Here is a 25822-nt window from a genome sequence, read left to right as displayed (position 1 = left end):
ATTCAATTTGTCCTTGTACAAGGATGAGCTGGAGTAGGCATGGAATCTAAACTCATCAAGCTCATTAAGTTGTTCAACCCACAGATTTGCCGCAATATCCCATTCTAAGTTCAACTTCCTCAAAGCCCACATGGCCTTGTGCTCTAATTCCAACGGAAGATGACAAGCTTTCCCATACACTAACTGGTACGGTGACATACCAATCAGAGTTTTGTAGGCCGTCCGATAAGTCCAAAGAGCGTCATCCAACTTTTTTGACCAATCGGTCCTATTAGCATTGACAGTTTTAGACAAGATACTCTTAATTTCTCTGTTGGAGACTTCCACATGGACACTAGCTTGAGGATGATCGGGGGTTGAAACCTTATGATTAACACTGTACTTAGAAAGCAACATGTCGAAAGCCTTGTTGCAAAAGTGGGACCCCCATCACTAATGATAGCACGAGGAGTGCCAAACCTTGTGAAGATACTCTTTTTCAAAAATGCCACAACACTCCGAGCTTCATTATTGGGCAAAGCCACGGCTTCAACCCATTTTGAGACATAGTCTACCGCCACGAGAATGTAAGTGTTCCCACAAGAGCTCACAAAAGGACCCATGAAATCGATGCCCCAAACATAAAAAATATCCACTTCGAGAATTGTATTGAGGGGTATCTCATCCCTCTTAGAAATTCCGCCGGCTCTTTGGCACTCATCATATCTCTTTACCAAATCGCCCGCATATTTAAACAGGGTAGACCAGTAAAATCTGCAACTAAGCACTTTTGAATCCGTTCTCGCCCCGCCATGATGGCCACTATAGGGAGAGGAATAGAAAGCCTCCAAAATACCCAATTGTTCCTCCTCCGGGACACATTGTCGAATCACACCATCCGTGCAAAACTTGAACAAGTATGGCTCATCCCAATAGAAATCCAAACTATCCCGCTTGAGCTTCTTCCTTTGGTTAGAAGAGATCTCACACGGGATTATTCCGGTCACAAGGTAATTGGCAACATCGGTCTCCTCTCCTCTTCCAGACGGGACAAGTGGTCCGCCACTTGATTCTCACTACCCTTCCGGTCAACAATTTCTAGATCAAACTCTTGAAGAAGTAGCACCCATCTCATCAATCTTGCCTTGGAGTCCTTCTTGGTCATCAAATACCTAAGGGCGGTGTGATCGGTGTGCACTATAACTTTGGCCCCCAGAAGGTAAGGTCGAAACTTTTCCATAGCAAACACAATAGCCAACAATTATTTCTCAGTGACTGTATAGTTTCTTTGAGCCTCATTCATGGTCTTGCTTGCGTAGTACACCAGATGAAACATCTTGTTGATTCTTTGGCCCAAAACAGCCCCATCCGCAACGTCACTAGAATCACACATGAGCTCAAAAGGCAAGCTCCAATTTGGTGCGGTAATGTTGGGGGTAGAACTCATCTTGAGTTTAAGAAGCTCGAAAGCTTGCATACAACTCTCATCGAACAAGAACTTTGCATCTTTCTCTAGCAATTTGCATAACGGATGTACCACTTTAGAAAAATCCTTTATGAACCTCCGGTAAAAACCCGCATGCCCAAGGAAACTCCTCACCCCTTTGACAAAAGTAGGGGGAGGGAGCCTCGAAATAACCTCAATCTTGGCCTTATCAACTTCAATTCCTCGCTTTGAGATCTTGTGACCCAACACTATACCTTTTTCTACCATAAAATGACACTTTTCTCAATTGAGAACAAGGTTGGTGTCTTCACATCGGGCCAACACTCTATCCAAGTTTACCAAGCACTCCTCAAAATAATCCCCAACCACGCTGAAATCATCCATGAAAACCTCCAAGATATCCTCCACCATGTCGGTGAAAATAGCCATCATGCAACGTTGGAAGGTCGCCGGAGCATTACACAATCCAAATGGCATTCTAGAGAAAGCGAATGTGCCATAAGGACATGTAAAGGTGGTCTTCTCTTGGTCCTCCGGGGCAATTAGAATTTGATTGTACACCGAGTAACCATCCAAAAAACAATAGAAAGCCCGACCGCAAGACGATCAAACATTTGGTCAAGGAATGGCAATGAGAAATGATATTTTCTAGTCACCTTGTTCAGCTTCGAGTAATCCATACAAACTCTCCACCCGGTGACCGTTCTCGTGGGAATGAGCTCATTGTTGTCATTGGTCATCACGGTCATACCACCCTTTTTCGGCACACATTGCACCTGAGAAGTCCACGAATTGTCAGAAATAGGATAAACCACCCCAGCATCTAACCACTTGATAACCTCTTTCTTCACCACCTCTTGCATCGCCTCATTTAGTCTTCTTTGATGCTCTAAGGAAGGCTTTGCATACTCCTCCAAGATAATTTTGTGCATGCAAAATGCGGGGCTTATTCCCCGAATAGCAGCTAGAGTCCATCCCATTGCCCTTTTCCGCTTTTGAAGAACTACCAAGGTGGCCTCAACCTGCATGTTAGTAAGGCAAGAATAAATAATAACAAGTAAAGTAGAATTTGAACCCAAGAATTCATACCTAAGGTGTGGAGGAAGTGGCTTCAACTCCAACACCGGTGGCTCCTCAATCGATGGCTTTGTTGGTGGAGTTTTGCGGTTTTCAAGATCCAAAGATAGCCTCCTAGGCTCATATGAATATGAACCCATACCATGCAATGCATTCACGCACTCCACTCTACTAGCATCATCATTGACATCCATATTAAGAAGCACGACCTCAAGGGGATCTTCAACATGGATCATGGAACTTGTGTCATCCACTATCACAGCTGTGACAATGTATACAAATGAACACACATTCGTGCTATTAGGTTGCCTCATTGATTTGCAAGCATGGAATACCACCTTCTCATCCCTCACTCAGAAAGTCAACTCACCCGCTTCAACATCAACCAATGCCTTTCCCGTAGCTAGGAAAGGCCTACTAAGATTAATCGACACTTCAAAGTCCACCTCACAATCTAGTATGACAAAGTAGGCCGGCAGTATAAACTTATCCACCCAGACAAGTACATCATCGATTATGCCCAAAGATCGCTTCATCGATCGATTTGCCATTTGAAGTCTCATTGAAGTGGGTCGAGGTTGTCCAATTCCCAAAGTCTTGAAGACCGAGTACAACATCAAATTTATGCTAGCCCCCAAGTAACAAAGTGCCTTGGCAAAATCCACACTTCCGATAGTACAAGGGATAGTAAAAGCTCTGGGGTCCTCAAGCTTGGGTGCCATTGAATGCACTATGGCACTCACTTGATGAGTCATTTTAATTGTTTCACACTCCATCGACCTCTTCTTTGTTACCAAATCTTTTCATGAACTTAGCGTACCCCGACATTTGCTCAAGTGCCTCCACCAAAGGCACATTGATTGTGAGGCTCTTCATCATGTCAATGAACTTTTTGAATTGATTGTCACTCTTTTGCTTTGCTAACCGTTGAGGATAAGGTGGAGGTGGCCTAGGCAAAGGTTCCTTGGCCTTTTGTACAACCGGCTCGGGCATGTCAATCACGTGTTCCCTAGACGGGTTCACGGCATCTTGAGTCTCTATCTCGGCGGACCGCGTAGAACGGACCACGACCGCGGAGGGAGCTGGCGCGGTCAACGCAACCACGACCGCGGACCGCATGGCACTGGCTTTGCAAACTTCATCTCTCTGAACCTCATGACCACGGACCGCACAAAAGAGTAGTGCGGCCGCGGAGCCTTCACCACGGACCGCGAGATGTGTATCGCGACCGCACTTCTTCTAGCCTGATTCACCAACTCTCTGAACCACCTAGTGCGGCCGTATTCCACTTTTCGCGGTCCGCACTAGGCCTTCTTTTCTTAAATTTCTTGGTCTTTGATACTTGAGCAGGTTTCACTCCTTTTTGAGTCGATCTTTGACATTTTGTGACATTGTCGATCAAACCTGCGATCAAGCACAACTTGTGAGCCTTTTAGGACTATTTTGTAACAATATATGATCAAAGCATAGGCAATTAGGGGCATAAAACATGTTAAAATACTAACTTATCAACTAATCACTGCCAACTCGACGCTACACTAAGGTAGGAAGAGTGGGTCGCAATAGCTTTTACCCGATGTGAAGGTCGGGATCGATTTTCTCAGGGAGCTAGTAGTGGAGTTGGGTTGTCTGTCTAGCCTAGAGATGTGTGGGTACTCCTAATGTCACTTCAAACATTTTTGGGTTTTCGAATTATAACTATTTTTATAAAACTATTGATTAACACTAAATTATGCTACGAGAATATTGCTAAGTTGTAACTAATGGGAAGAAGGGCAATAGGTTCGTGACACTACCTAGGTGGCTAATTGACGGGTAGATGTTACTAAGGTTCGATTGGCATAATTGGGGCTTATGCTATAACCGTTGCACGATTTTACCCACTCTCACACCTCTCAGTAGAGAAAGTGACTTTGCCCAATTGACTATCTCAAGACCAAATGGGTAGGCAAATTAGACCAAGCAACTTGGGTTCAAGTAGGGTAATTACTCTCTCGAGGTTTAACCCGTTAATTGGGACTATCATTTCTCATGAGTCCATCCCAATTCCTTGTTGAGTCAATTTTTGGGGTCATAGGCTCTCTTTCTTAAGAAGATTTAAACCCACAAAGCTTGAATCAGTGTTTGCAACCACCAATTCTAGATTAAAACATAAAATCAACCCAAATAGAAAACACCCATAGTCAATCTAACACTAGATGGCAACACTCATCAATTACTCACACTAGGGTTGAGCCACAACCCTAGCTAATGGGTTTAACTACTCATGCTAAATAAAGAAATAGAAGAAATAGATGAATAACTAAGCATATTAATTAATTGCTAAAACTAAATTACAAGAATCTATTGTAAATGTAAAGCAAAAGTGCCAAAAATGACTACAAAATATGTTCTCACGAGCGCAGCTTTCCACTAATGTATCTGATTGCCTAAAAATAGTAAAATGTTCTATTTATACTCGGCTGAAAAAATTGGACAAAAAGACCCCTGCGGGGTTAGTGCGAGCTGCATTAAATGGACCGCGGCCGCACTGGGCTCACTCTTACTTCTCTGAACTTGGACTCTGCGGACCGCGGTCACGGAGGGAGCTGGCGTGGTACGTGCAACCACGACCGCAGACCGCATGGCACTGGCTTTGCAAACTTCATCTCTCTGAACCTCATGACCGCGGACTGCACAAAAGAGTAGTGCGGCCGCGGAGCCTTCACCGCGGATTACGAGATGTGTACCGCGGCCACGCTTCTTCTAGCCTGATTCACCAACTCTCTGAACCACCTAGTGCGGCCGCATTCCACTTTGCGCGGTCCGCACTAGGCCTTCTTTTCTTAAATCTCTTGGTCTTTGATACTTGAGCAGGTTTCACTCCTTTTTTGAGCCAATCTTTGACATCTCGTCATGTTGTCGATCAAACCGGCAATCAAACACAACTTGTGAGCATTTTAGGACTATTTTGTAACAATATATGATCAAAGCATAGGCAAGTAGGGGCATAAAACATGTTAAAATCCTAACTTATCACTTTTACGCCCTACGGGAATTTTGCTTGTCTTCAAGCAAACAAAATAAGACACACCCTTAAAGAAAAATCCAAGTAATTCCAGTTGTCTTAAAGTAACCTCAACAAGCATCAATTGGGACTAACAATTGCCCTCAATACGAATGGATCATTAACAAAATTTAAACTTTGAAAAATAATGGATCAAGTGTGACACAAGAGCATCAAGAATTGACTCTTTACATCAAAGAACTCTCTCAATTACTTTGGTCGTCGTGGACCCCAAACTCACACATCCTCAACTCTCCCTAAGAAAACCTCACCATTTAGAGTATAATCATGCAAACCAAGGTTAATGGGAAGTCACTCGTCTCTCTCTTAAGGAAAGGTCACAAGTCCAGCTCTAAGTACCATATGCTTGACCCTCATGTAAGTATCCACTAATGCGAGCGTCATCCAACTCAAGATCATATAGGGCTTTTGTGGAGTCAATGTGAAGGCTTTGACTCTTTGAGTATTTCACTTCTTTTCAAGGGGGTAGAGAGACACATTGTCACTCTTTCTTATGCAATTCAAAGCATTTCTCCTTTTTCTACTTTTTTCACACCTTTTTCACTTTTGTTTTTCTTGAATCCCGTTTTATTCTTTGCACGTTGGCCTTTCTTTTTGTCTTTTTATTTTCTTTCTTTTTCATCGCCTTCCTTTCCTTTTGCTTTGTTCCTTTTATCACTTTGTTTCCTTTCTTGTCTCTCCCCCCCCCCCAAACTTAGACTTTTGCCATTACTTAAGGGACGATTTGGGTGCCAAGAGAGGGTATAATTTAGAACGGGTATATGCTTGTCGCATTGGTTCTTGAAAGAAAAAGGGTTAAGGCTCAAAAGGGTTAGCTAAGGATTATATCATTGGTAGGCTATGAAATTGTTCGACTATTGTTTGGATCAAGGAGAGCCTATAATCACTTCTCAAATCGAATTTCACTCAAAATTTCGTCTCAACAAATATTCAGGGCAAGTTCTAGATAATTGGCTTGGGACTTGGACTCACAATTCGATTTCTCACCACACACACTCAAAGATTGCTAAAGACATAGAGTCGGGGGCCCACAACAACCTTAGACACGATTGAGCACACAATAGTCCCGAAAGACCACATGATGTTTGTTTGGTCAAAATAAGAGTCTCAAGGTCACTACTTTCACTATCCTAAACACAACCACTTGTATTTGACCATTGGATCAAAGGCAAATGTGTTAGGCCCAAGTGAAGCTTTGCTTGAGGTACTCTTAACTATAAACTACTAAAAATGAGGGAAAGATCAAAAATGGACTTAAACCCTTAATAAGGTTGTCATGCCATCCATCATCGGGAAGAGCCACCCGGTTCGCACAATACTCCACCCTTGAAAAGAACCGTGGTATTAATAAAACCAAGGGTTTATTGAAAGCGCCAAAACTAAAAAAGGGCTGCAAGCCTATCTACTAAGCTAAGAATGAAAAATTTGTACGAAAATAGAAAATAGAATGAATATTTACTATAGAGGATTAGAATATACAACGGGGGATGAATATATATACAAAAATAAAACTTTATATACAGACCAAAGAGAAGATAAAAAGTGCGATAAAAGTAACTAAATGTAAAGTTATATACAAACCAAATAAAAAAATCAACAGAAACATAAACTAAGTCAACTAATATATACAATCATCCGGATAAAAAGTAGGGCGCACCCCCACAAATAAAAGCTGGCATTGTCCCCAGTGCCAACTACACAAATAAGCATCAAGAAATCAAAATGAAAGGATATAGGAGCTCCCTAAGCCTCGTCTGTCTGCATGGGAACATGAGTGGTCCCCTGGTCCTTTGTATGTACGGGAACCTCAAACTGGTTCCCGGTCTCCTGCTGCTGGGCCTGGGGCCTGGACCTGTATGGGCTAAATATCTGGAACATCCTGTGGCTGACTGGGGGGAAACCTCCGGTGGGTCTGCCAACTGGATGATTACCTCATCTGCACTAGGGAGCTTCCTCTTCTTTTTTGGAAGCCTATGTGTCTGCTCCTACTGTGGCTCTGCTACTGGTGCTGCTGCTGGGGATGGATCCTCAAATAGCAAGTCTAAAGGCAGCTGGTCTGCTTTCAGTTTGTCAACATCCTCCCTCAGCGCCTTCACAGATTCCCTGGAAGCCCGTGTTTTGCGCAGCTTCTTATGCTCCCTGACAATCTCCTTCAGGGCCGTGCCATGTGAATCCATTACATTAGACAAGGCAGCCTGAGAATCGAGGATCTTTTGCTGGTTGACAAGAATCTCCTTAAGTGAATCCTCGATAGATTGGGGCACCTGCACTGGCTATGGTGTCGACTGAGCCGCAATGGTAAAAGTCAAGGTGGACAACTTGGATGAAGCAGTCGCCATCCAGTTGTTCAAGCTATGAAGTGTCTGGATCAACTGGTGGGCTGTGATAAGATTGGCCCGGGAAGATGGGATCCCCGGGCCAGCTGAAGTCGAGGGACCAGCAGGAGTGGAAGGTCGAGGAGGCATGTCAGCAACTATGGAAGTAGGCTCAGTGGAGGGCTCTAGCGCAACCGGCTCTTTAGACTGGCCGGTTGGGGCAGAAGAAGGCGGCTTGTAATTTTTGTCCTTGGGGTTGTCTGAGCCCTTCAAACTGTACCATGAAAACGGAGCCACAGGTGTTACCTTTACGTCAAAAGGTCTCTTATCTACCTCCAGGTCCCGAAAATACATAGTGAGGGTGATGGGAAAAGGGTAGTTCCGGTCATGCTCAACCCCCACTACAAAAATGACGCAGGACATCACGTTACCCACGTTGATTGGATATCTTGCCATAATAGAAGCAACAAGAACAGTCAGGCAAGTGGAATAGTCTGATCATGGGTAGTGGGGTCGAGCCGACTGCACACAAAAGTCAACCACCCTCTAGCCTTAAAGTTGAAAGTTCTCCGAAGTATTTTGGCCCCTGCTTGCAACCACTCTGGAACCGTACCTGGGATTGCCAGGTATGAAGCTAACCACGGATGAACCCCTCGCCCATTGCCAACTTTTCATTGTAAAGGGACTCATCTTCATCATTGAACCCTAGGTATTCATTTATTGCCTTCCCAGTAAATACCACATTTTTATTTCTCACTTTGGTCACCGTAGTGCCCTTCAAGATGTGGGCCACATTGATATAGAACTCCTTGACCATATGCTCATTCTCCTTCACACAATTATCTTTAAAGAACTCCCAATCCACGTGAGCCTGAAACTGTCTATGTACATTGGGGTGTAGGGGTAGGAGGTCTCTGTCAATGAAACTCCTCTCAAGAATCAATTTCTGTGCCGGCCACCATTCCCTAAACTTGTGGAACGCCACCTGGCTGACAAATCTATCCTCCCAACAACGGGATTCCTAGTCTGGTCAAACCCCCAACCTGCGGCACACCACCCCCGGTAACTCCATATCTCTTTCATCACCTCTAGCACCCTCTCCAGATATTTATGTTGTGGGAGAGGTAGATCATTCATCCCCACTACCTGCCGCTGAGCCCTCAGACGACCTAGAAAAAATATTGATTGAGGCTCAAGCATCGGGGGAAGATAGGGGAGTATCTCTATGTATGGCTTTCTCCGTATATGGGATGTATAGAGGGACTGAATCTGAAGAGATCTCCTGGGAGGGATCGTACTCACTCCCCGAGGTGTCAAGGGCTCTATCAGCTGCTTTGATTGCTTTCCTCATGTCCTTTATGTTTTGTCTAGCCTGGGGAGTGAGTTTTACCATCCGTTGCTTCCCTCCTCGGGAGGAATTACCTCGGTCGGGTTGTTTGGCACCTTTACCTCATTGTTTGACCATTATCTGCAAGCATACACATCTAACATGGTTAGTATCAGCACAGGCAGTGAAACAAGTCTTGAAATTGAATTGTAGATAACAGGTTAAATGTTGCAGAAACAGTTGCACAACATGGCACCATGGCCCGCACAAACAGGAGTGTGGTCGTACTAGGGGCACCACAGACCGCACAAAGGCGACCGCGGTCCGCATTGGGACAAGGCCCTGGACAACATCTCTCTGATTCTCCCTACCGCGACCCGCACAAAAAGTAGTGCGGCCACATTGGGGAACCGCGGACCGCATAAAAGTGACCACGATTCGCACTGATGTAAGGACTATAACACCACCTCTCTGAATCCAACCACCGCGGCCCACACAACTTAGCACCGCGACCTCGGTGGGCCAGCGCGGACCGCATAAAGTGCAATGCGATCGCGCTCGGCATGGGTTCAATTTCAATCACTTGGGCACTGCGGTCCACGCAAAATTTTAATGCGGACCGCATCAGGGCACCGCGGATCGCACAAAGGCGACCGCGGGCCGCGGAGAGTAATTTGCACATGCACTAAGTTAGGGTTTCATTTTTTTGTATAATTGTTCAAATTTGTTCACCTACTTTGTCCCTACTCACTTGCCCAACCATTATGCATATTTAACACACAAATCCAGCATTTAAAACTACCCTAATCTAATAACTAAAATAAAGAAGAAGAAACTAACGAGAAGAAAAAGAAGTTATGATCGAATGATAATAAAATAAAACAAAATTAATCAAGTAAATGTACAAGGACTAAGTGAAATATTACCAGATGAGAAAATGAAATGTAATTAGTCAATCTTAATCAAGAATCACGGTCAAGAGAGGTTATGAGCAGTACTTTTATTTCTCTGAGTGTACAAAGTTCGAAAAATATAAAATAGTGACCTATGAGTTCTATTTATAGAAAACAGTGGGACCCAGCCTTACCTACCAGCACGGTCGTACAAAACCAACTGCGGACCGCGCTGGGTTTGTTCAAAATGAAGCTCGAGTAGGCAATCTCCGCGGACCGCACAAAACAGACCACGGTCACGGAGGTCCACCGCGGACCGTACTAAATGGAATGTGGCCGCGGTGGCAAACTTCAGAGGTCACCACTTTTGACCATCACCAGTGTGGACCGCACAAAAGCAACCACGGTCGCACTGGCTATCTTCAGAGACTGTTAAACTCTTTTTTCAAACTATTTTGCACTGCATCAACTCAATCCCTGCAAGATATCACAATCAGTTAGCTTAAAAATCAAACCTACATTACCAAGAAAACACAGAAAACAACAAAAAGGAAAACAAACATGGGTTGCCTCCCAAGCAGCGCCTAATTTAACGTCACGGCACGACGCATGTTACCAGCACATCACTTTAGATTGAGAAGTACCACCACGTGGCTATCATCAAATTTCCCAAGATAATGCTTGACCCGATGTCCATTGACTCTAAATACTTCACCATTCTTGTTCCTTAGATCAAGAGCACCAAATGGGGTCACGAATACAACTTCAAACGGCCCACTCCACTTTGACTTGAGCTTACCCGGAAACAGACTAGCTGGTAATTGAACAAGAGAACCATATCTCCAACCTTGAACTCCTTGCCCTGAGCATATTTGTCGTGAAGGTACTTCATTTTGTCCTTGTACAAGGACGAGCTGGAGTAGGCATGGAATCTAAACTCATCAAGCTCATTAAGTTGTTCAACCCGCATATTTGCCGCAACATCCCATTCTAAGTTTAACTTCCTCAAAGCCCACATGGCCTTGTGCTCTAATTCCACCGGAAGATGACAAGCTTTCTCAAACACCAACCGATACAGTGACATACCAATCGGAGTTTTGTAAGCCGTCCGATAAGCCCAAAGAGCGTCATCCAACTTTTTCGACCAATCGGTCTAATTAGCATTGACAGTTTTAGACAAGATACTCTTAATTTCTCTGTTGGAGACTTCCACATGACCACTATCTTGAGGATGATAGGAGGTCGAAACCTTATGATTGACACCGTACTTAGAAAGCAACATGTCGAAAGCCTTGTTGCAAAAGTGGGACCCCCATCACTAATGATAGCACGAGGAGTGCCAAACCTTGTGAAGATACTCTTTTTCAAAAATGCCACAACACTCCGGACTTCATTGTTGGGCAAAGCCACGACTTCAACCCATTTTGAGACATAGTCCACCGCCACGAGAATGTAAGTGTTCCTGCAAGAGCTCACAAAAGGAACCATAAAATCGATGTTCCAAACATAAAAAATATCCACTTCGAGAATTGTATTGAGAGTCATCTCATCCCTTTTAGAAATTCTGCCGGCTCTTTGGCACTCATCACATATCTTTACCAAATCGCCTGCATCTTTAAACAATGTAGGCCAGTAAAATCCACAACTAAGCACTTTAGAAGTCATTCTCGCCCCGCCATGATGGCCACCATAGGGAGAGGAATGGCAAGCCTCCAAAATACCCAATTGTTCCTCCTCTGGGACACATCGTCGAAACACACCATCCGTGAAAATCTTGAACAAGTATGGCTCATCCCAATAGAAATCCAAATTATCCCGCTTGAGCTTCTTCCTTTGGTTAGAAGAGAGCTCACACGGGATTATTCCAGTCACAAGGTAATTGGCAACATCGGCAAACCATGGTATATCCTTCATTGACACCGCAAGGAGTTGTTCGTCGGAAAATGAATCATTGATCTTAAGGCCGTCACAAGGCCTCCACTCTTCCTCCAAACGGGACAAGTAGCCCGCCACTTGATTCTCACTACCCTTCCGGTCAACAATTTCTATATCAAACTCTTGAAGAAGTAACACCCATCTCATCAATCTTGCCTTGGAATCTTTCTTGGTCATCAAATACCTAAGGGCGTCGTGATCGGTCTGCACTATAACTTTGGCCCCCATAAGGTAAGGTCGAAACTTTTCCATAGCAAACACAATAGCCAACAATTATTTCTCGGTGACTGTATAGTTTCTTTGAGCCTCATTCATGGTCTTACTTGCGTAGTACACAGGATGAAACATCTTGTTGATTATTTGGCCCAATATAGCCCCAACCGCAATGTCAATAGCATACATATGAGCTCAAAGGCAAGCTCCATTTTGGTGCGGTAATGATGGGGGAAGAAATCAACTTGAGCTTAAGAAACTCGAATGCGTACATACAACCCACATCGAACAAGAACTTTGCATCTTTCTCTAGCAACTTGCACAACAGATGTACCACTTTAGAAAAATCCTTTATGAACCTCCAGTAGAAACCCGCATGCCCAAGGAAATTCCTCACCCCTTTGACAGAAGTAGGGGGAGGGAGCCTCGAAATAACCTCAATCTTGGCCTTATCAACTTCAATTCCTCGCTTAGAGATCTTGTGATCCAATACCATACCTTCTTCTACCATAAAATGGCACTTTTCCCAATTGAGAACAAGGTTGGTGTCTTCACATCAGGCCAACACTCTATCCAAGTTTACCAAGAACTCCTCAAAAGAATCCCCAACCACGCTGAAACATCCATGAAGACCTCCAAGATATCCTCCACCATGTCGGTGAAAATAGCCATCATGCAACATTGGAAGGTCGCCGAAGCATTACACAATCCAAATGGCATTCTAGAGAAAGTGAATGTGCCATAAGGACATGTAAAGGTGGTCTTCTCTTGGTCCTCCGAGGCAATTAGAATTTGATTGTACCCCGAGTAACCATCTAGAAAACAATAGAAATTCCGGCCCGCAAGACGAAAAAGCATTTGGTCAAGGAATGGCCATGGGAAATGATATTTTCTAGTCACCTTATTCATCTTCCAGTAATCCATACAAACTCTCCACCCGGTGACCGTTCTAGTGGGAATGAGCTCATTATTGTCATTGGTCACCCCGGTCATACCACCCTTTTTCGGCACACATTGCACCGGAGAAGTCCACGAATTGTCAGAAATAGGATAAACTACCCCAACATCTAACCACTTGATAACCTCTTTGTTCACCACCTCTTGTATCGCCTCATTTAGTCTTCTTTGATGCTCTAAGGAAGGCTTTGCATCCTCCTCCAAGATGATTTTGTGCATGCAAAATGCAGGGCTTATTCCCCGAATATCAACTAGAGTCCATCCGATTTCCCTTTCCTCTTTTGAAGAATCGCCAAGGTTGCCTCAACCTGCATGTTAGTAAGGCAAGAAGAAATAATAACAGGTAAAGTAGAATTTGAACCCAAGAATTCATACTTGAGGTGTGGAGGAAGTGGCTTCAACTCCAACACCGGTGGATCCTCAATCGATGGCTTTGTTGGTGGAGTTTTGCGGTTTTCAAGATCCAAAGATAGCCTCCTAGGCTCATATGAATATGAACCCATACCATGCAATACATTCACGCACTCCACTCTACTAGCATCATCATTGACATCCATATTAATAAGCACGGCCTCAAGGGGATCTTCAACATGGATCATGGAACTTGTGTCATCCACTATCACAGCTGTGACAATGTATACAAATGAACACACATTCGTGCTATTAGGTTGCCTCATTGATTTGCAAGCATGGAATACCACCTTCTCATCCCCCACTCAGAAAGTCAACTCACCCGCTTCAACATCAACCAATGCCATCCCCGTAGCTAGGAAAGGCCTACCAAGAATAATCGGCACTTCAAAGTCCACCTCACAATCCAATATGACAAAGTCGGCCGGCAGTATAAACCTATCCACCCGGACAAGTACATCATCGATGATGCCCAGGGAACTCTGACACACCTGGATTATATGAAAGGATGTGAGGCAATATGGCATTGGAAATTTTGGAAATCTGGGCCTATTGGTTGGCTCCCTATAGAGTAACTTCTTATTTTTCTTATCTACTTATGTAATTCATTAGATATTGGCCTGTAATAATTTGTAAACAAATATGGGGGTTGGATAGTGAAATTGGAAGGGTAGCTATACATGTTATCAAAATCAATGGGTAGAAAACATGCTTTATGTTTATATCCTCCTGTATCTGCATTAGAACTCCTGTTTAGGACCAATACATGCAAAACATATCACGTATTAGAAACCATGCTCCTAGGTTCCATGTCTACTGCTTTAAGTGTTAAGACTGTTAAAACTGTTGTAGTTGGCCAGTTGCACTGTGTTTAAGTGTTAAGACTGTTTTTGTTGCACTGTGTTTAAGTGTTAAGTGTTAAGACTATTGCACTGTTAAGTTAATTCTCCTACAGCTGCTGCATCTGTTAAGTGTTAATTTTGTTAAGACTGTTGCATCTGTTGCACCTTGATAATTTATTGTTTTTATTGCTAATTTTGTTAAGCTGCTGCATCTGTTGGTTAAGACTGCTGCATCTGCATCTGTTAATTGGTAATGCAGCCAGTAGATGAGCTATTTAGGTGATGCATCTGTTGCATCTTTGAGCCTTTGAATTTTGAAATTTGAATTGTGCATACTGCACTGTTGCACAGAATTGTGCACTTGTTAAAATGGCCTGGTTTGGAAAGATTTAAATAATTGTGGACTTGAGTAGTAATGACCATGGTTTTTTATTTATTTATAGATGGCTAGAAAAGGATATTGTTAATGGCTTCTTTAGCCTTTTTAGCTTTTTCTTAGCTGCAGTTACATTAGAAAGTGACAGAAATATTACTAGTATAAATTCACCAGCCTCAATTGGTTCTGACACTGAAATGCAACAATCTGAATGGGTCTTGGTTAAACCGAAATCGTACCGAAACCATACCGAACCAAAATAAAAAATACCGAACCGTACCGAAATAATTTGGTACGGTATTTGGTATACACAATTGATAAATCGAATACCGAAATACCGAACCGAAATTCTTAAATACCGAACCGAAATATCGAATGCCCACCCCTAGATCCAAGTACAAGGTTCACGCAGGCAACAGAAGAGTCCAATGACAAGGAGATGCATTTAAATCTTGATTTACTCGAAGGAAGGCGAGAAGCTGCACTAATAAGAATGGCAGCACAGAAGCATGTCATAGAACGATACTACAATAGGAAAGCACGCCTCAGGTTCTTCAAAATTGGGGACTTCATGCTTAAAAAGGTTTTTCAATCTACAAAGGCAGCTAACGCAGGTAAATTAAGTCCAACATGTGAAGGACCCTATAGAGTTCGTGATATTACAGGAAAAGGAGCATATGAACTGGAGACAATGTATGGAATGATACTACCTTCACATTGGAATGTTGTTCACTTGAAGAGATACTATTTCTAAGGAATACCCAGGTCAGGTATCAACATTTTGAATTTAATTTTTGAATTGTTAAAATTTTACTAACGATTTTAGATGATAGGCAAAACGTTAACCCGTACTAAATGATGAGTCAGGACCTATAAGGCACACAGAATAAACTAAAATTCCTGGCCTAGGGTTACAATTATTCTGATAGAAATACGAACGGGTTAAGCAGTCTTCATCTATAATCATACCTCCGAGTCTCGTATGTTTTCCTTTTCAGGAAAAGGACCGAATGAGAGAAACAATCAAGTGCTCGAGGCTTCATACTTCAACACTCAAACACTTGGGGGACTACATAATATACACGTACATGTTATAAAGAAGGCAAAGCAGATGGAGGAAAAATCAAGCCTGAAAGAGTCAAGTGCAGAGTAAAAGTCACGAAGTTACGAGCCAAGGCCAAAGAAAACCTTACTATAGTTAGGGTAAAGGCTATGTACTAAAATAGGTTATAAATAAAAACCTCGTGTTTATTATTTTTACTTTTTAAATCTGTTACAAGAAAAATAGTTACGAGAAAGTTATAGATGTACTTTAAATACATGTAAAGTATTATTCAAAACTAGACAAAGTTCAAATAAAAACTTGTCAAAGTTATTTCAAAGAAACATGTGTGTTCCTATTTCTTTTATCGTATGTTAACACCATTATGAAGTTGAGACGTCTTCTTCATTAAGTGTCGAATATAAAAGGGCCCTCTTTTATAAAACTCATATTCAAATTAATTAGTCATGAAGATAACAGAAGCATTTTCGATGAACAAAAATTCAAATTATTCTGTAAATCCTTAAAAATAAAGGCAAGAATAAAATAAACAGAAGTTCAAGATAATAACATGAAAAACTTCTTAATATTTAAAAACTTAAGACTAAGTACGAATTTAGTCACAAAACTATGAATTGTTTATACAAACTGCCCCATAAAAGGTCTGGGGATTTTAATTCTCAAAATAAACCCTTAAATGGAGCCAAGGGTTTCACCACAATTTTTCAAATGAAACAAAAACAAAGTTATTCAAATAACTAAGGCTGATCACTGAGAAATTGGAGGAACTGAAGTAGAAACATCAACAACAACGAGCTCAACTTGGGAAGGAGTATCAACAGTTGCCGGCTCAATTTAACCTGCAGCAACAGGCTCGACTGGACTTGAAATAGTTGGGATACTCGTATCGACTTCAAAATCCACGGAAGCTTCGGCCACGGGAGAAGGAAAATCTTGAGTTTGCTGAATTTTCTCAATAGTTTCATTGATTTTTGCCCACTCAGATTCCAAGTTGAAATTTTCTTGGCCATCTTCAAGTAGGGTATCACGGCGTGAATTCAAAAACGCCCAACTTATTTTAATAGCAGATTTATCTTCAAGGATCTCATAATCCCTTTCCCAGTCATCAATTTCGTTCTTTAACTTCTCATTTTCAGCCAAGGCAAATGTGTAAGAAGTCTGGAGAGAGTCATGGGAGCTTTCTAAAGAACGCACCCTATCAGAAAGAAGCTCGAAGGTCTTCTTGTGCCTGAGTCAAATTTTGTACGAGCTCCCCAGCGTAAGCTTACTTTTTATTCAAAAGAGCCTTCAACTCTCTGATTTCTTTACTAGCCTTGGATAGCTATTCTGAATATGAAGTTTCAAGGCGAGTTTGTCTTTATCTGCTTGGCCTAAGGAAGCCTTTTCAACTGCCAACTCCGAAGTCAAAGCTAGTACCTGCTGCTCCAAGGTACTCTTGCTCTCTTCTAAATATTCCACATCAATTTGCAAGCTCTCAAATTGTTCCTTTCAATTGCACGCCTCTAACTTAGAATCACGCACTAATTGATCTGAGTGGGCAATTCTTTCATCATCTTTGTGCCGATAAGGTTGGCCTAAAAAGGGGAAAAAGAAAAAAGAATCCTCAAAGATAGAAAAATTACAAAGTAAAAAAAAGAGAAAGGGAATACCTTCAAAGTGGCGTGCACAATATCGTTCATCAGGGTCAAGGAACTATGGCTCTCTAGCTTAGCTTTCTCAATTGGGCCAATTAAAGGCTCTAGCCATACATCTGCTTGACCTGATTTCCTTAAGAGACTGCCCTTAGCAGGAACTTCAATGACTACTCGCCTCATAGCAGCATTCTTACTTGAGGAGCCAACCTCAGTGCGATGAATGTTGGAGGAGGAATTATCGAAGGAGGAACATAAGAGGTGGTAAAAATAGTCTGGGGAGGAACAGAAACAATCGAAATTGGCAAAGAATGAGTTACAGACACGGGTGTCGAAAAAGAAGCCAAGGGTCCTTCATCCAAAACAGGACCTAAGCCTTCACTACCAAACCCGCTAATAAAAAGTTGCTCAGCAGAGTCATGAGCAGCAGCGGGAGCAACGTCATCATCAAGAATTAGTACCGGAATCTCAGCAGACTCGGTAAGAGGAACAGAACGACGGGGGGATGCCTTTGCTTCATCATCAGAAATGATGCATCTTCGAGCTCGTGGCCTTGTCACCAAAGAGCCCCCCCTCTTCCTCCTCTTCAGAGTCTTGTTCCTCAACGGCAACGACTTTTCTTTTTTGTAGAAGAACCCAAGATTATTTCTTGAGCCCTTTCCAAAGAGATGCGGGAAGCCACGACTGCCTCGGCAGTGACTCCGCGAATAGCAAATCCTGATAAAAAGATGGATTGAAATTAGTGCAATAAAAAAGAATATACACGAAAAGATGAAATAACTTACCATGAGTTTTTACTTTCCAACCAAAATGGTTAGAAATTATCTTTCAAGACCTACCATCCATTGGTGCGGTCCTCAATAACTTGTCTACCCAATCACGGAAATTGGGAACGTCTTCCACAACTCCCATGGTTGCTAAAAAAAAGAAGCAAAATTAGAAAAGTTGACAAATTTGAAGAAAAAAGGTACGAGAAAGTTAAAAAGACTTACGTGCAAAATTCCACTTCTTAGGGAAGGGAACATTATCATCACCCACTAAACCAACAGTAGGGGCAGCAACAAACCTGGCATACCAGCCACGGTCTTTGTCATCCTCAGGGCTCACCAAAACTCTCTTGCTCCTGGTTACTAGTGTGAAAACACCATTGCGGAAGAGTCTAGGGGAGTAAAGGTGAATCAAATGAGGGAAAGTAAAGGGAACACCGACTGTGTTGGTCAAATGCCTCAAACAGGCAATAGCCCTCCCTATGATTGGGCCAATTTGACCCAAGCAAACATCGAAGAAATGACAGAACTCGAGAATAACAGGGTCAATAGATGGTCTAAACCCTAAGGTGAAAGGGTATGTATAAATAAAAGAAAACCCGGTTATGTAAGAGGTGATTCTTTGATTAGGATTAGGGATAATAATATTGAAATCACTATTCCAATGACAGTCTCTACGAACTACAGAAATCAAACCTTCTGTAATTTGAGTGGGATAAATATCAACACGATCTAAACAAGAGAGTTGGTTCCTAAGAGATTCTCTGTCATGATAAAAAGATAGTTCCGTAGGAACTATCTCCTCTACTGTAGGCTCACGAAGAGGTTCAGAAGGTTCTTTACCTCTTGAATAAGATCTTTGTGAAAGTGAACCCCTAGTTCTAGAAGAAGGGCCAGAACTAGGTAAAGGATTGGAAGAATCACGAACAAATCCTAAATTACGAAGTCTACCTCCCCTTCTGCTTCTAATGGGGGCATTAGGGAAGGAATCAACTATAGGATCCTTCTAGGGTTAGAATTTGAAGAAGACATGATGAAGAAGGATGATACGATAAAGAAGCAAACAGGGATTTGAGAGGTTGAATATTCAGTAAACTTTATGTGGAAAAGACAAAGAAAGAAGTTATATTTATACTGATAAGCGACCGTCGAAGGAAAAAGTGTGATGGTGGAAGTACCATAATAATGATAACTGACGTTTCGTGAATAATGGAGCCATGAAAAAGCCTTAAAAGGGCTGCAGAATTGCAGAACTAATAAAAAGGTGACACGTGTAAAGAGCATTAAATAGAAGTGACAATTGAAGCATCAATTTTGTCATAGCATTAATGGTGACAAAAATTCTCGTTTTAATGAAATCTACTTCCCAAATATTCAATTGATGAATAAATGGCAAGTGGGGGACTATCTGTATTGGGAAAAATTGAGTTTACATATTAAAGTGGAATAAAGATGACGTGTCAAGACACGTAGATTAGTCACAGAGTTACAACTGGCAAAGAGACACGAGTTGCAACAGATACGAGCAAAGGCAAAGGAAGAGACACGGGCAAATATTCAAAGGACTCGGCGCCCGTATCTATTTAAGTCATTTAGGTAAGGGAATTAAGGGGAATGAATCTGACAATATATGAGAGTACAGATACAGTATTTAATGAGCATTAAATACTGAATATGTTAGAAAATCTGTATTAAATACAATGATTGTGTAACGTAGCATTCAATGTCTTTAATTACTCATAATAGCCTTATTAAGACAAGGGCAAAATGCATATCTCCCAAATAGCTATAAAAGGGAGATAATTGAGATCAATTGTAGGGACACGAAACACTATTGGAATATATTTTGGTTTACTTGTTTTTCTCCTGATTATATTCTTGCTACCCAAATTACTCTCTTTTACATATTCTTTCGATTATCAGTAACTCGTGTTCTTCTAAATTCTAGCTTTGACTAAAATTCCATTTTTTTGGTTAAACAGTTTGGTACGAGGAAGAAAGAATAATTAATCTCAAAATTAAATTTGAGATGAATTTATCCCACGTTTCGTTGGGATAATTAATTGCAGAGTAAGTAAAATAAAATCGCGGTATAACTAATCCCGTGATTAGTTATCCGGAGATTGTAGTGTATTTTTATCCCTATGTGAAGGTGGGATAATAATTCCGGGATAACTGATTGGTGTAATTAATCTTGGGATAATTTGCCCAATCAAACGACTCCTAAGCGTTTAAATTAAATACACTTGCATCCTGCTTACTACTCTATTCTCTAGGCCATCATGATATGAAAAATTTCAGACTTTACCTCTTAGCACGGTAATAAAATGCATAAAACATAAATTCATGTTATAACCTGTCAGAAATATTAGGTCGACTCGGCTTATTATCGTAGCCCAAATCTACCGTTTAAATCTTGAACCTCGTCTTCACGTAGACGGCACAACTTAACAACGTTATATTTTTAGGAAAATATCTCTTGTAGCATTAAAAGATGAAACACTAAATGCTTGAAATGATGTAACACTACACCTACTAGGTAGTATCGTCCCTTGGATATTGAAGCATTGCTGCCTTCATATTTCAAGATGTTAATAAATGCATTCAATTCCCAGTCACGAGCACTGCAACAACTGGTTTACTTGATCCAACCTTTGGCATTTTTCATGCAAATATTAGAGACGCCAAAAGAATTCTCAATAGATTCGTAATCATACAAAAATAATTCCAGAGTAACTGCATGGTTGATTTTTGGACTAGCATTAAAAGGTTGCTCACTATTCAAGAATATGATCAAATTTCTTTTCATAATCTAGAGTGCAACCTCCTACTCATAGAGAACAATATAATGTGGGAATTCAATCACTGAGATTTGTAGTATATATAGAGAGAAGAAATAGTTGATAATCAAAAGCTTCTGCATACCGCGTGAATGATACTTAAAACTGAAATAGAACAAGAGATGGGACTGTCAAATTTTCAAAAATCAAAGATTGTTGTTACATGCTTTCACCATTTTACAAGCGGCGAAAATTGCACGATCATCAGCCGATGAAGTCGAGTCCATGGCTACCATTCTCACAGGAATTGAAGCTGCAACTACTGTTAGCAGTACTATTGCTATAGCCATGAGGTGAAGGTAAATTAGTAGCATTTCCAAGACACAATGCTTCACCTAAAGGACCTCCTGGTGCTGTTGAACTCATCCAAGAAACAGGGCTAAGCCACTGTGACCTCAAAACCTCGTCACTACTTCTCTCGGAATCCAGCATTCTATTAATGCTCACTTGCGCATGTTCGTTATCCTCATCCATTCCATGATTCCAACCAGACATTGATAACGTTAGCGAAGTAAAAGACCCGTTGTTGCTTATACCATCATTAAGTCCGTCTTTTGACCAAGCATCGATGAAATCCCTAGTCGTTCTTCCCTGTAATGAGGCAATTACCGAGTCACTACACTCTTCATTCTTTAGAGGACTACTTTCCAATGTCTGGCCACTACTCCTATTTGATATGTACTGATTAAAGTTGTTCATAGGATATAATTTTGCCTCGTCTTGCATTTGAAATGCTGGTGTATTTCTTCTGTTAAGGTCCGTGTGGTCATTGTTGAATCCCATTCCAGAAGATGATTGCATGAGTTGCTGCAAATTTTGCTGGTTACAACTAATGATAGGGATAGTGCCACCTCGGTCTCCTCTCCCTAACCACTCAATGCACCTTTCATAAAAGCAGAAAAAGAAAACCAATCAATTTCACATTTATTTGCATAGGTATAAAAGTCCAGAAAAGACTAGTCCCACCCACATAACTCCTTAAGATAAGAACAAAAAGTGAATCAATAAGATACCCACATAGGAAATTTAAGTATAGTCACATCACATATGAATGAACATGGAAAATTGAAATGTTCGAAGGCAGCCCGGTCTATTAAGCTTTCGCTATGTACGGGTCCGAGAAAAAGCTAGACGACAAGGCATAACTTTACCCTACATTTCTGCAATTTGTACGAGGGACTATTTTCACGGCTCGAATCTGTAACCTCTAAATCACATGACATCAAGTTTACCAATTAAGCCAAGTCTCCCTTCAAGATTGAAATGTAAGATTCAAAGGAAAGATCTTTCAAAAAACTACACACCTGGTTTGTTCAGAGAGTTGCACAGTTGGAAATTGTAAAGAGCGGTGGTGGTTGCGAGTAGTAGGAGGAGGAGGGTGTCGATTATTGGAATTGTTGTTGGTATTGTGAATTTCCACAGGCTTTCTTGAACGGGGTTTGCTTTTATGAGCATGACGCTCACAATATTTCTGATCAGGAGCTACATCCCTTGTGCACCTCCATTTTTTACCGTCTGTTCTCTTACACCTCCATGGCTCTGGATCTGACCCTCTTGAGAACTTCAAATCCAAACCCGATGCTACACATACAAAACAAACATTCGCACCCTTTTAACATACAAATAGTGCAATAAAAAAGGTAAAGAGGATACATTAATATAGACAAATTTAAAAGGACAAGATTTACTGTTAGATTGAGGGAGGTGAGCTGAAGATGGATTATTAGACAAAGGTAGGAGTAGCTGGGGAGGAACAGGAACGGAAGCCATTATGTATTTGCATATTATTGTCTGTCTTTGAAACTCCTGCAGCTGCGACGCTGTAAAAGGAGCTTTTCCAGAAAGAAACATGCTTTCTCCTGCAAAAACAAAATAATCCCAAAACCTCAAATCTTGTTTTTTTCTTCTGCAACTCTTCTTTTTTGGTACCCAAAAAAAAGAGAATATGTAACAGAGAGATTGAAAAAACGTACTAGCAGAACAGCTGAAAGGTTGCAAAGCCCTAGATGAAAGTGCTGCTGCAGCGTAGCTATCGCTCCCCACAAAATCCCCGGGCCCACCGCCGCCTCCGCCGCCGCTTCCTCCGTCATCAGCAAGACAAGTACTATTACTGCTAGTCTCTTTATCAAAAGCAGCCAAGTGAGGATGAGAAGAGGGGGACATGAACATAGTTCTTTTATAAGGGTATGAAGATGGTGATGATTCAGTGGTTTTCATCTTCAAATCCAGAAGCTCAGTGTTTTCGCCGTTCCCCATATTCTCCAGCAAAAGCTCTCTAATTTACTACAGTAAACTCCAAAAAAAAAAGTTGTAGCTAAAAGCCCTGGGATTTTTTAAAGCTAGGTAGAGCCAAAGCTGAAACAAAGTTTTGTTTTCTTATCTAAAAAAGAGACAGAAATTGAGATAAATAAGTACAGATTACAGAGGCGGTTCAAGAGTTGTAAAGATTAGCTTAAGTTGCCGCCATTTTACAGCAGATATTTGCTGCTGCGTTGCTTCCTATAGTTCCAACATTCGAACCCCGTTGTGGTATTACGGGACAAACCCATTAATTGGTCCCCTCGTGCCTCATCCTTCTACCCCAACTATTATTATGTAAGTCATATTCCAAATATAAAAGACAAAATAAAAATATTTTGAAAATAAAGGAGTAAGAAAATAGAAGAATTGCGCGTTGTTGGACTACCAAATACCTTCTTTACTAAATTATGTAAGAGGGGCGGAGCTAACCTATTAGGTGCTGAGTTTGGTCAAATTCAGTCATTTTTGCGCAATCAATATATATTTGTATCGAGAAGTTTATTAAATACATATTAATATTTAATTGTGAATCTATTAACTAAGATGAGCTGTGGGTTTTGTTGGATTTAAAATTTAGATTCGGGTTCAACTAATTAGATTCGAAAGAAATAGAGTCAATCTTAATTAATATGAATATCCAAAAATAAATTAATCGATATTGTAGTTGATAATATATATGTTTGACCGAAAGGCAATAGATGTTGAAGATACTAACAATGTTCAATGACCTAAAAGGTGGAGGATGACATTAAATAGTATTCCCTCTGTTACAGTTTATGTAAACCTATTTCTTTTTTGGTCCGTTCTAAAAAGAATAACCCCTTTCTAAATTTGGTAACAATTTAGCTAAAGGTTACAATTCTATCTTTAATGAGAAACTTTTATAACCACACAAATACTCTAGGCCCCCTTTTGAGTTGTTTAAGACCATAAATTCCAAAAGTCTTTATTTTTTCCTAAACTCCGTGCCCAGTCAAATATGTTCACATAAATTGGAACTGATGGAGTAATAAATAACAATGAATGGCAATCAAGTAAATAAGAACATGCAAATCACCCGAAAAGGTGTGAGATTTGAGGATATTCCTTCTGACAATGATGAATGATTGATGAGCTTTCGAATATTCAAGTAGTTATTGGATTAACTGGAAAATTTATACGAGAATCTTAGTGAAAAAGATATTTCTCGTACCCTTGCAGATAAGCCAGATTCTTCTTTTAAAGTCAATGTGTTTTCTTACAAGTGAATATCCCCCTATCATTGTGTCTCTTTCTATTTATAAGGAACATATTCCTAAAAATCATAATAGTACAGGTGCAGAAAATATCAACTAGAATATTCTTTCTTTTTTTTGTCTTATCCCAAAACTAGCCCTTACAACTCTATCTAAGATGCTCGACTTCGACCTTAATCTATGATGACTCTTCGATCGTTCCCTTCGTCACTTGAGAGACCACTTGGATCTTGGGCAAGTCTTTTTTGAAGTCGAACTGATGATACGTGGCAGTTTGCGAGTGCCTCCTTAATATTAGCATAGTTGGATCATATCAAAGGTAATTTTCGGCCCATACAAGTTCCATAGAAAATTTATAAGCTTCAAATTCTGGGTCTGCTTCTATAAGAAAATAGAAGGAATACGTATTATTGGACTGTCAATTAGTATCTTCTTTTATAGTTTACTATAATTTGAAACTAAAAGGATTTCTCAATATAGAATTGAAAATAGACGCTATTCCACAAGGATTAATTTCTACTTCAAAAATTATTCCAAGCAAAGGAGGAGTTAGAATTTAAACCCTATGGTTTTGTATTTTAGAACAATGATTTCAAATATTAATAACTAAATTTAATATTTGTACATATTTAATAAACTTTTTAAAATAAATACACAGTCTAAACAAAAATTATTGGATTCATTCGAACTCGTTGCGAGACTACTAGCTTCACCCTCCCTTTTGGTTAAGAAAAAATTAGTATCCCCGATGATAATACGACTAATTTAAGTTAGAGGAGTTTTACTTTTCTTATTAACTCCTTTGTTATTGGGATGCGAGTGAGCTCGTGAATATTGAAAGAGGCTTGGGTATTAAAATAGAAAACCTTTATAGAATTGCAACCTTAAGCCTAAATTGTGTAAACTGGAGCTGTCTACTATTCTAATTCCATAAGAAGAATTTTAGGTGCAAATAGAAAATCACATGAACCAGATACCAGATTATCAATTTGGAAGTGGCAAAAAGGGAGATTCCTCAGGCTCACTAGATATTAGTGACGCATAGTTATTGCTATCTCGCAATACAACTGTGTTTTGTGAGACAATTATTAAAAGGGAATTTAAACTTTGTAAACACTTAATGTAGAGAAAGACATTCCATTTGTC

General features: G+C 40.8%; 1 protein-coding gene across 1 annotated transcript; it reads right to left on the bottom strand.

Annotated features, from left to right (window-relative positions):
* Window positions 1-21215: 21215 nt before the first annotated feature.
* Window positions 21216-23729, bottom strand: LOC107769640 (growth-regulating factor 8-like). Its single transcript, XM_016588874.2, has 4 exons — window positions 23114-23729; window positions 22829-22999; window positions 22445-22721; window positions 21216-22023 (listed from the first exon to the last, which is right to left on the bottom strand). The coding sequence occupies exons 1-4, from the start codon at window positions 23394-23396 to the stop codon at window positions 21345-21347; spliced, it is 1410 nt and encodes a 469-aa protein (XP_016444360.1). The 5' UTR covers window positions 23397-23729; the 3' UTR covers window positions 21216-21344.
* Between the last annotated feature and the right edge of the window lie 2093 nt (window positions 23730-25822).

Source organism: Nicotiana tabacum, chromosome 1 (assembly GCF_000715075.1).
Source record: "Nicotiana tabacum cultivar K326 chromosome 1, ASM71507v2, whole genome shotgun sequence".
NCBI classification, from domain to species: domain Eukaryota; kingdom Viridiplantae; phylum Streptophyta; class Magnoliopsida; order Solanales; family Solanaceae; genus Nicotiana; species Nicotiana tabacum.
This window is presented reverse-complemented; position numbering and strand designations above follow the sequence as displayed.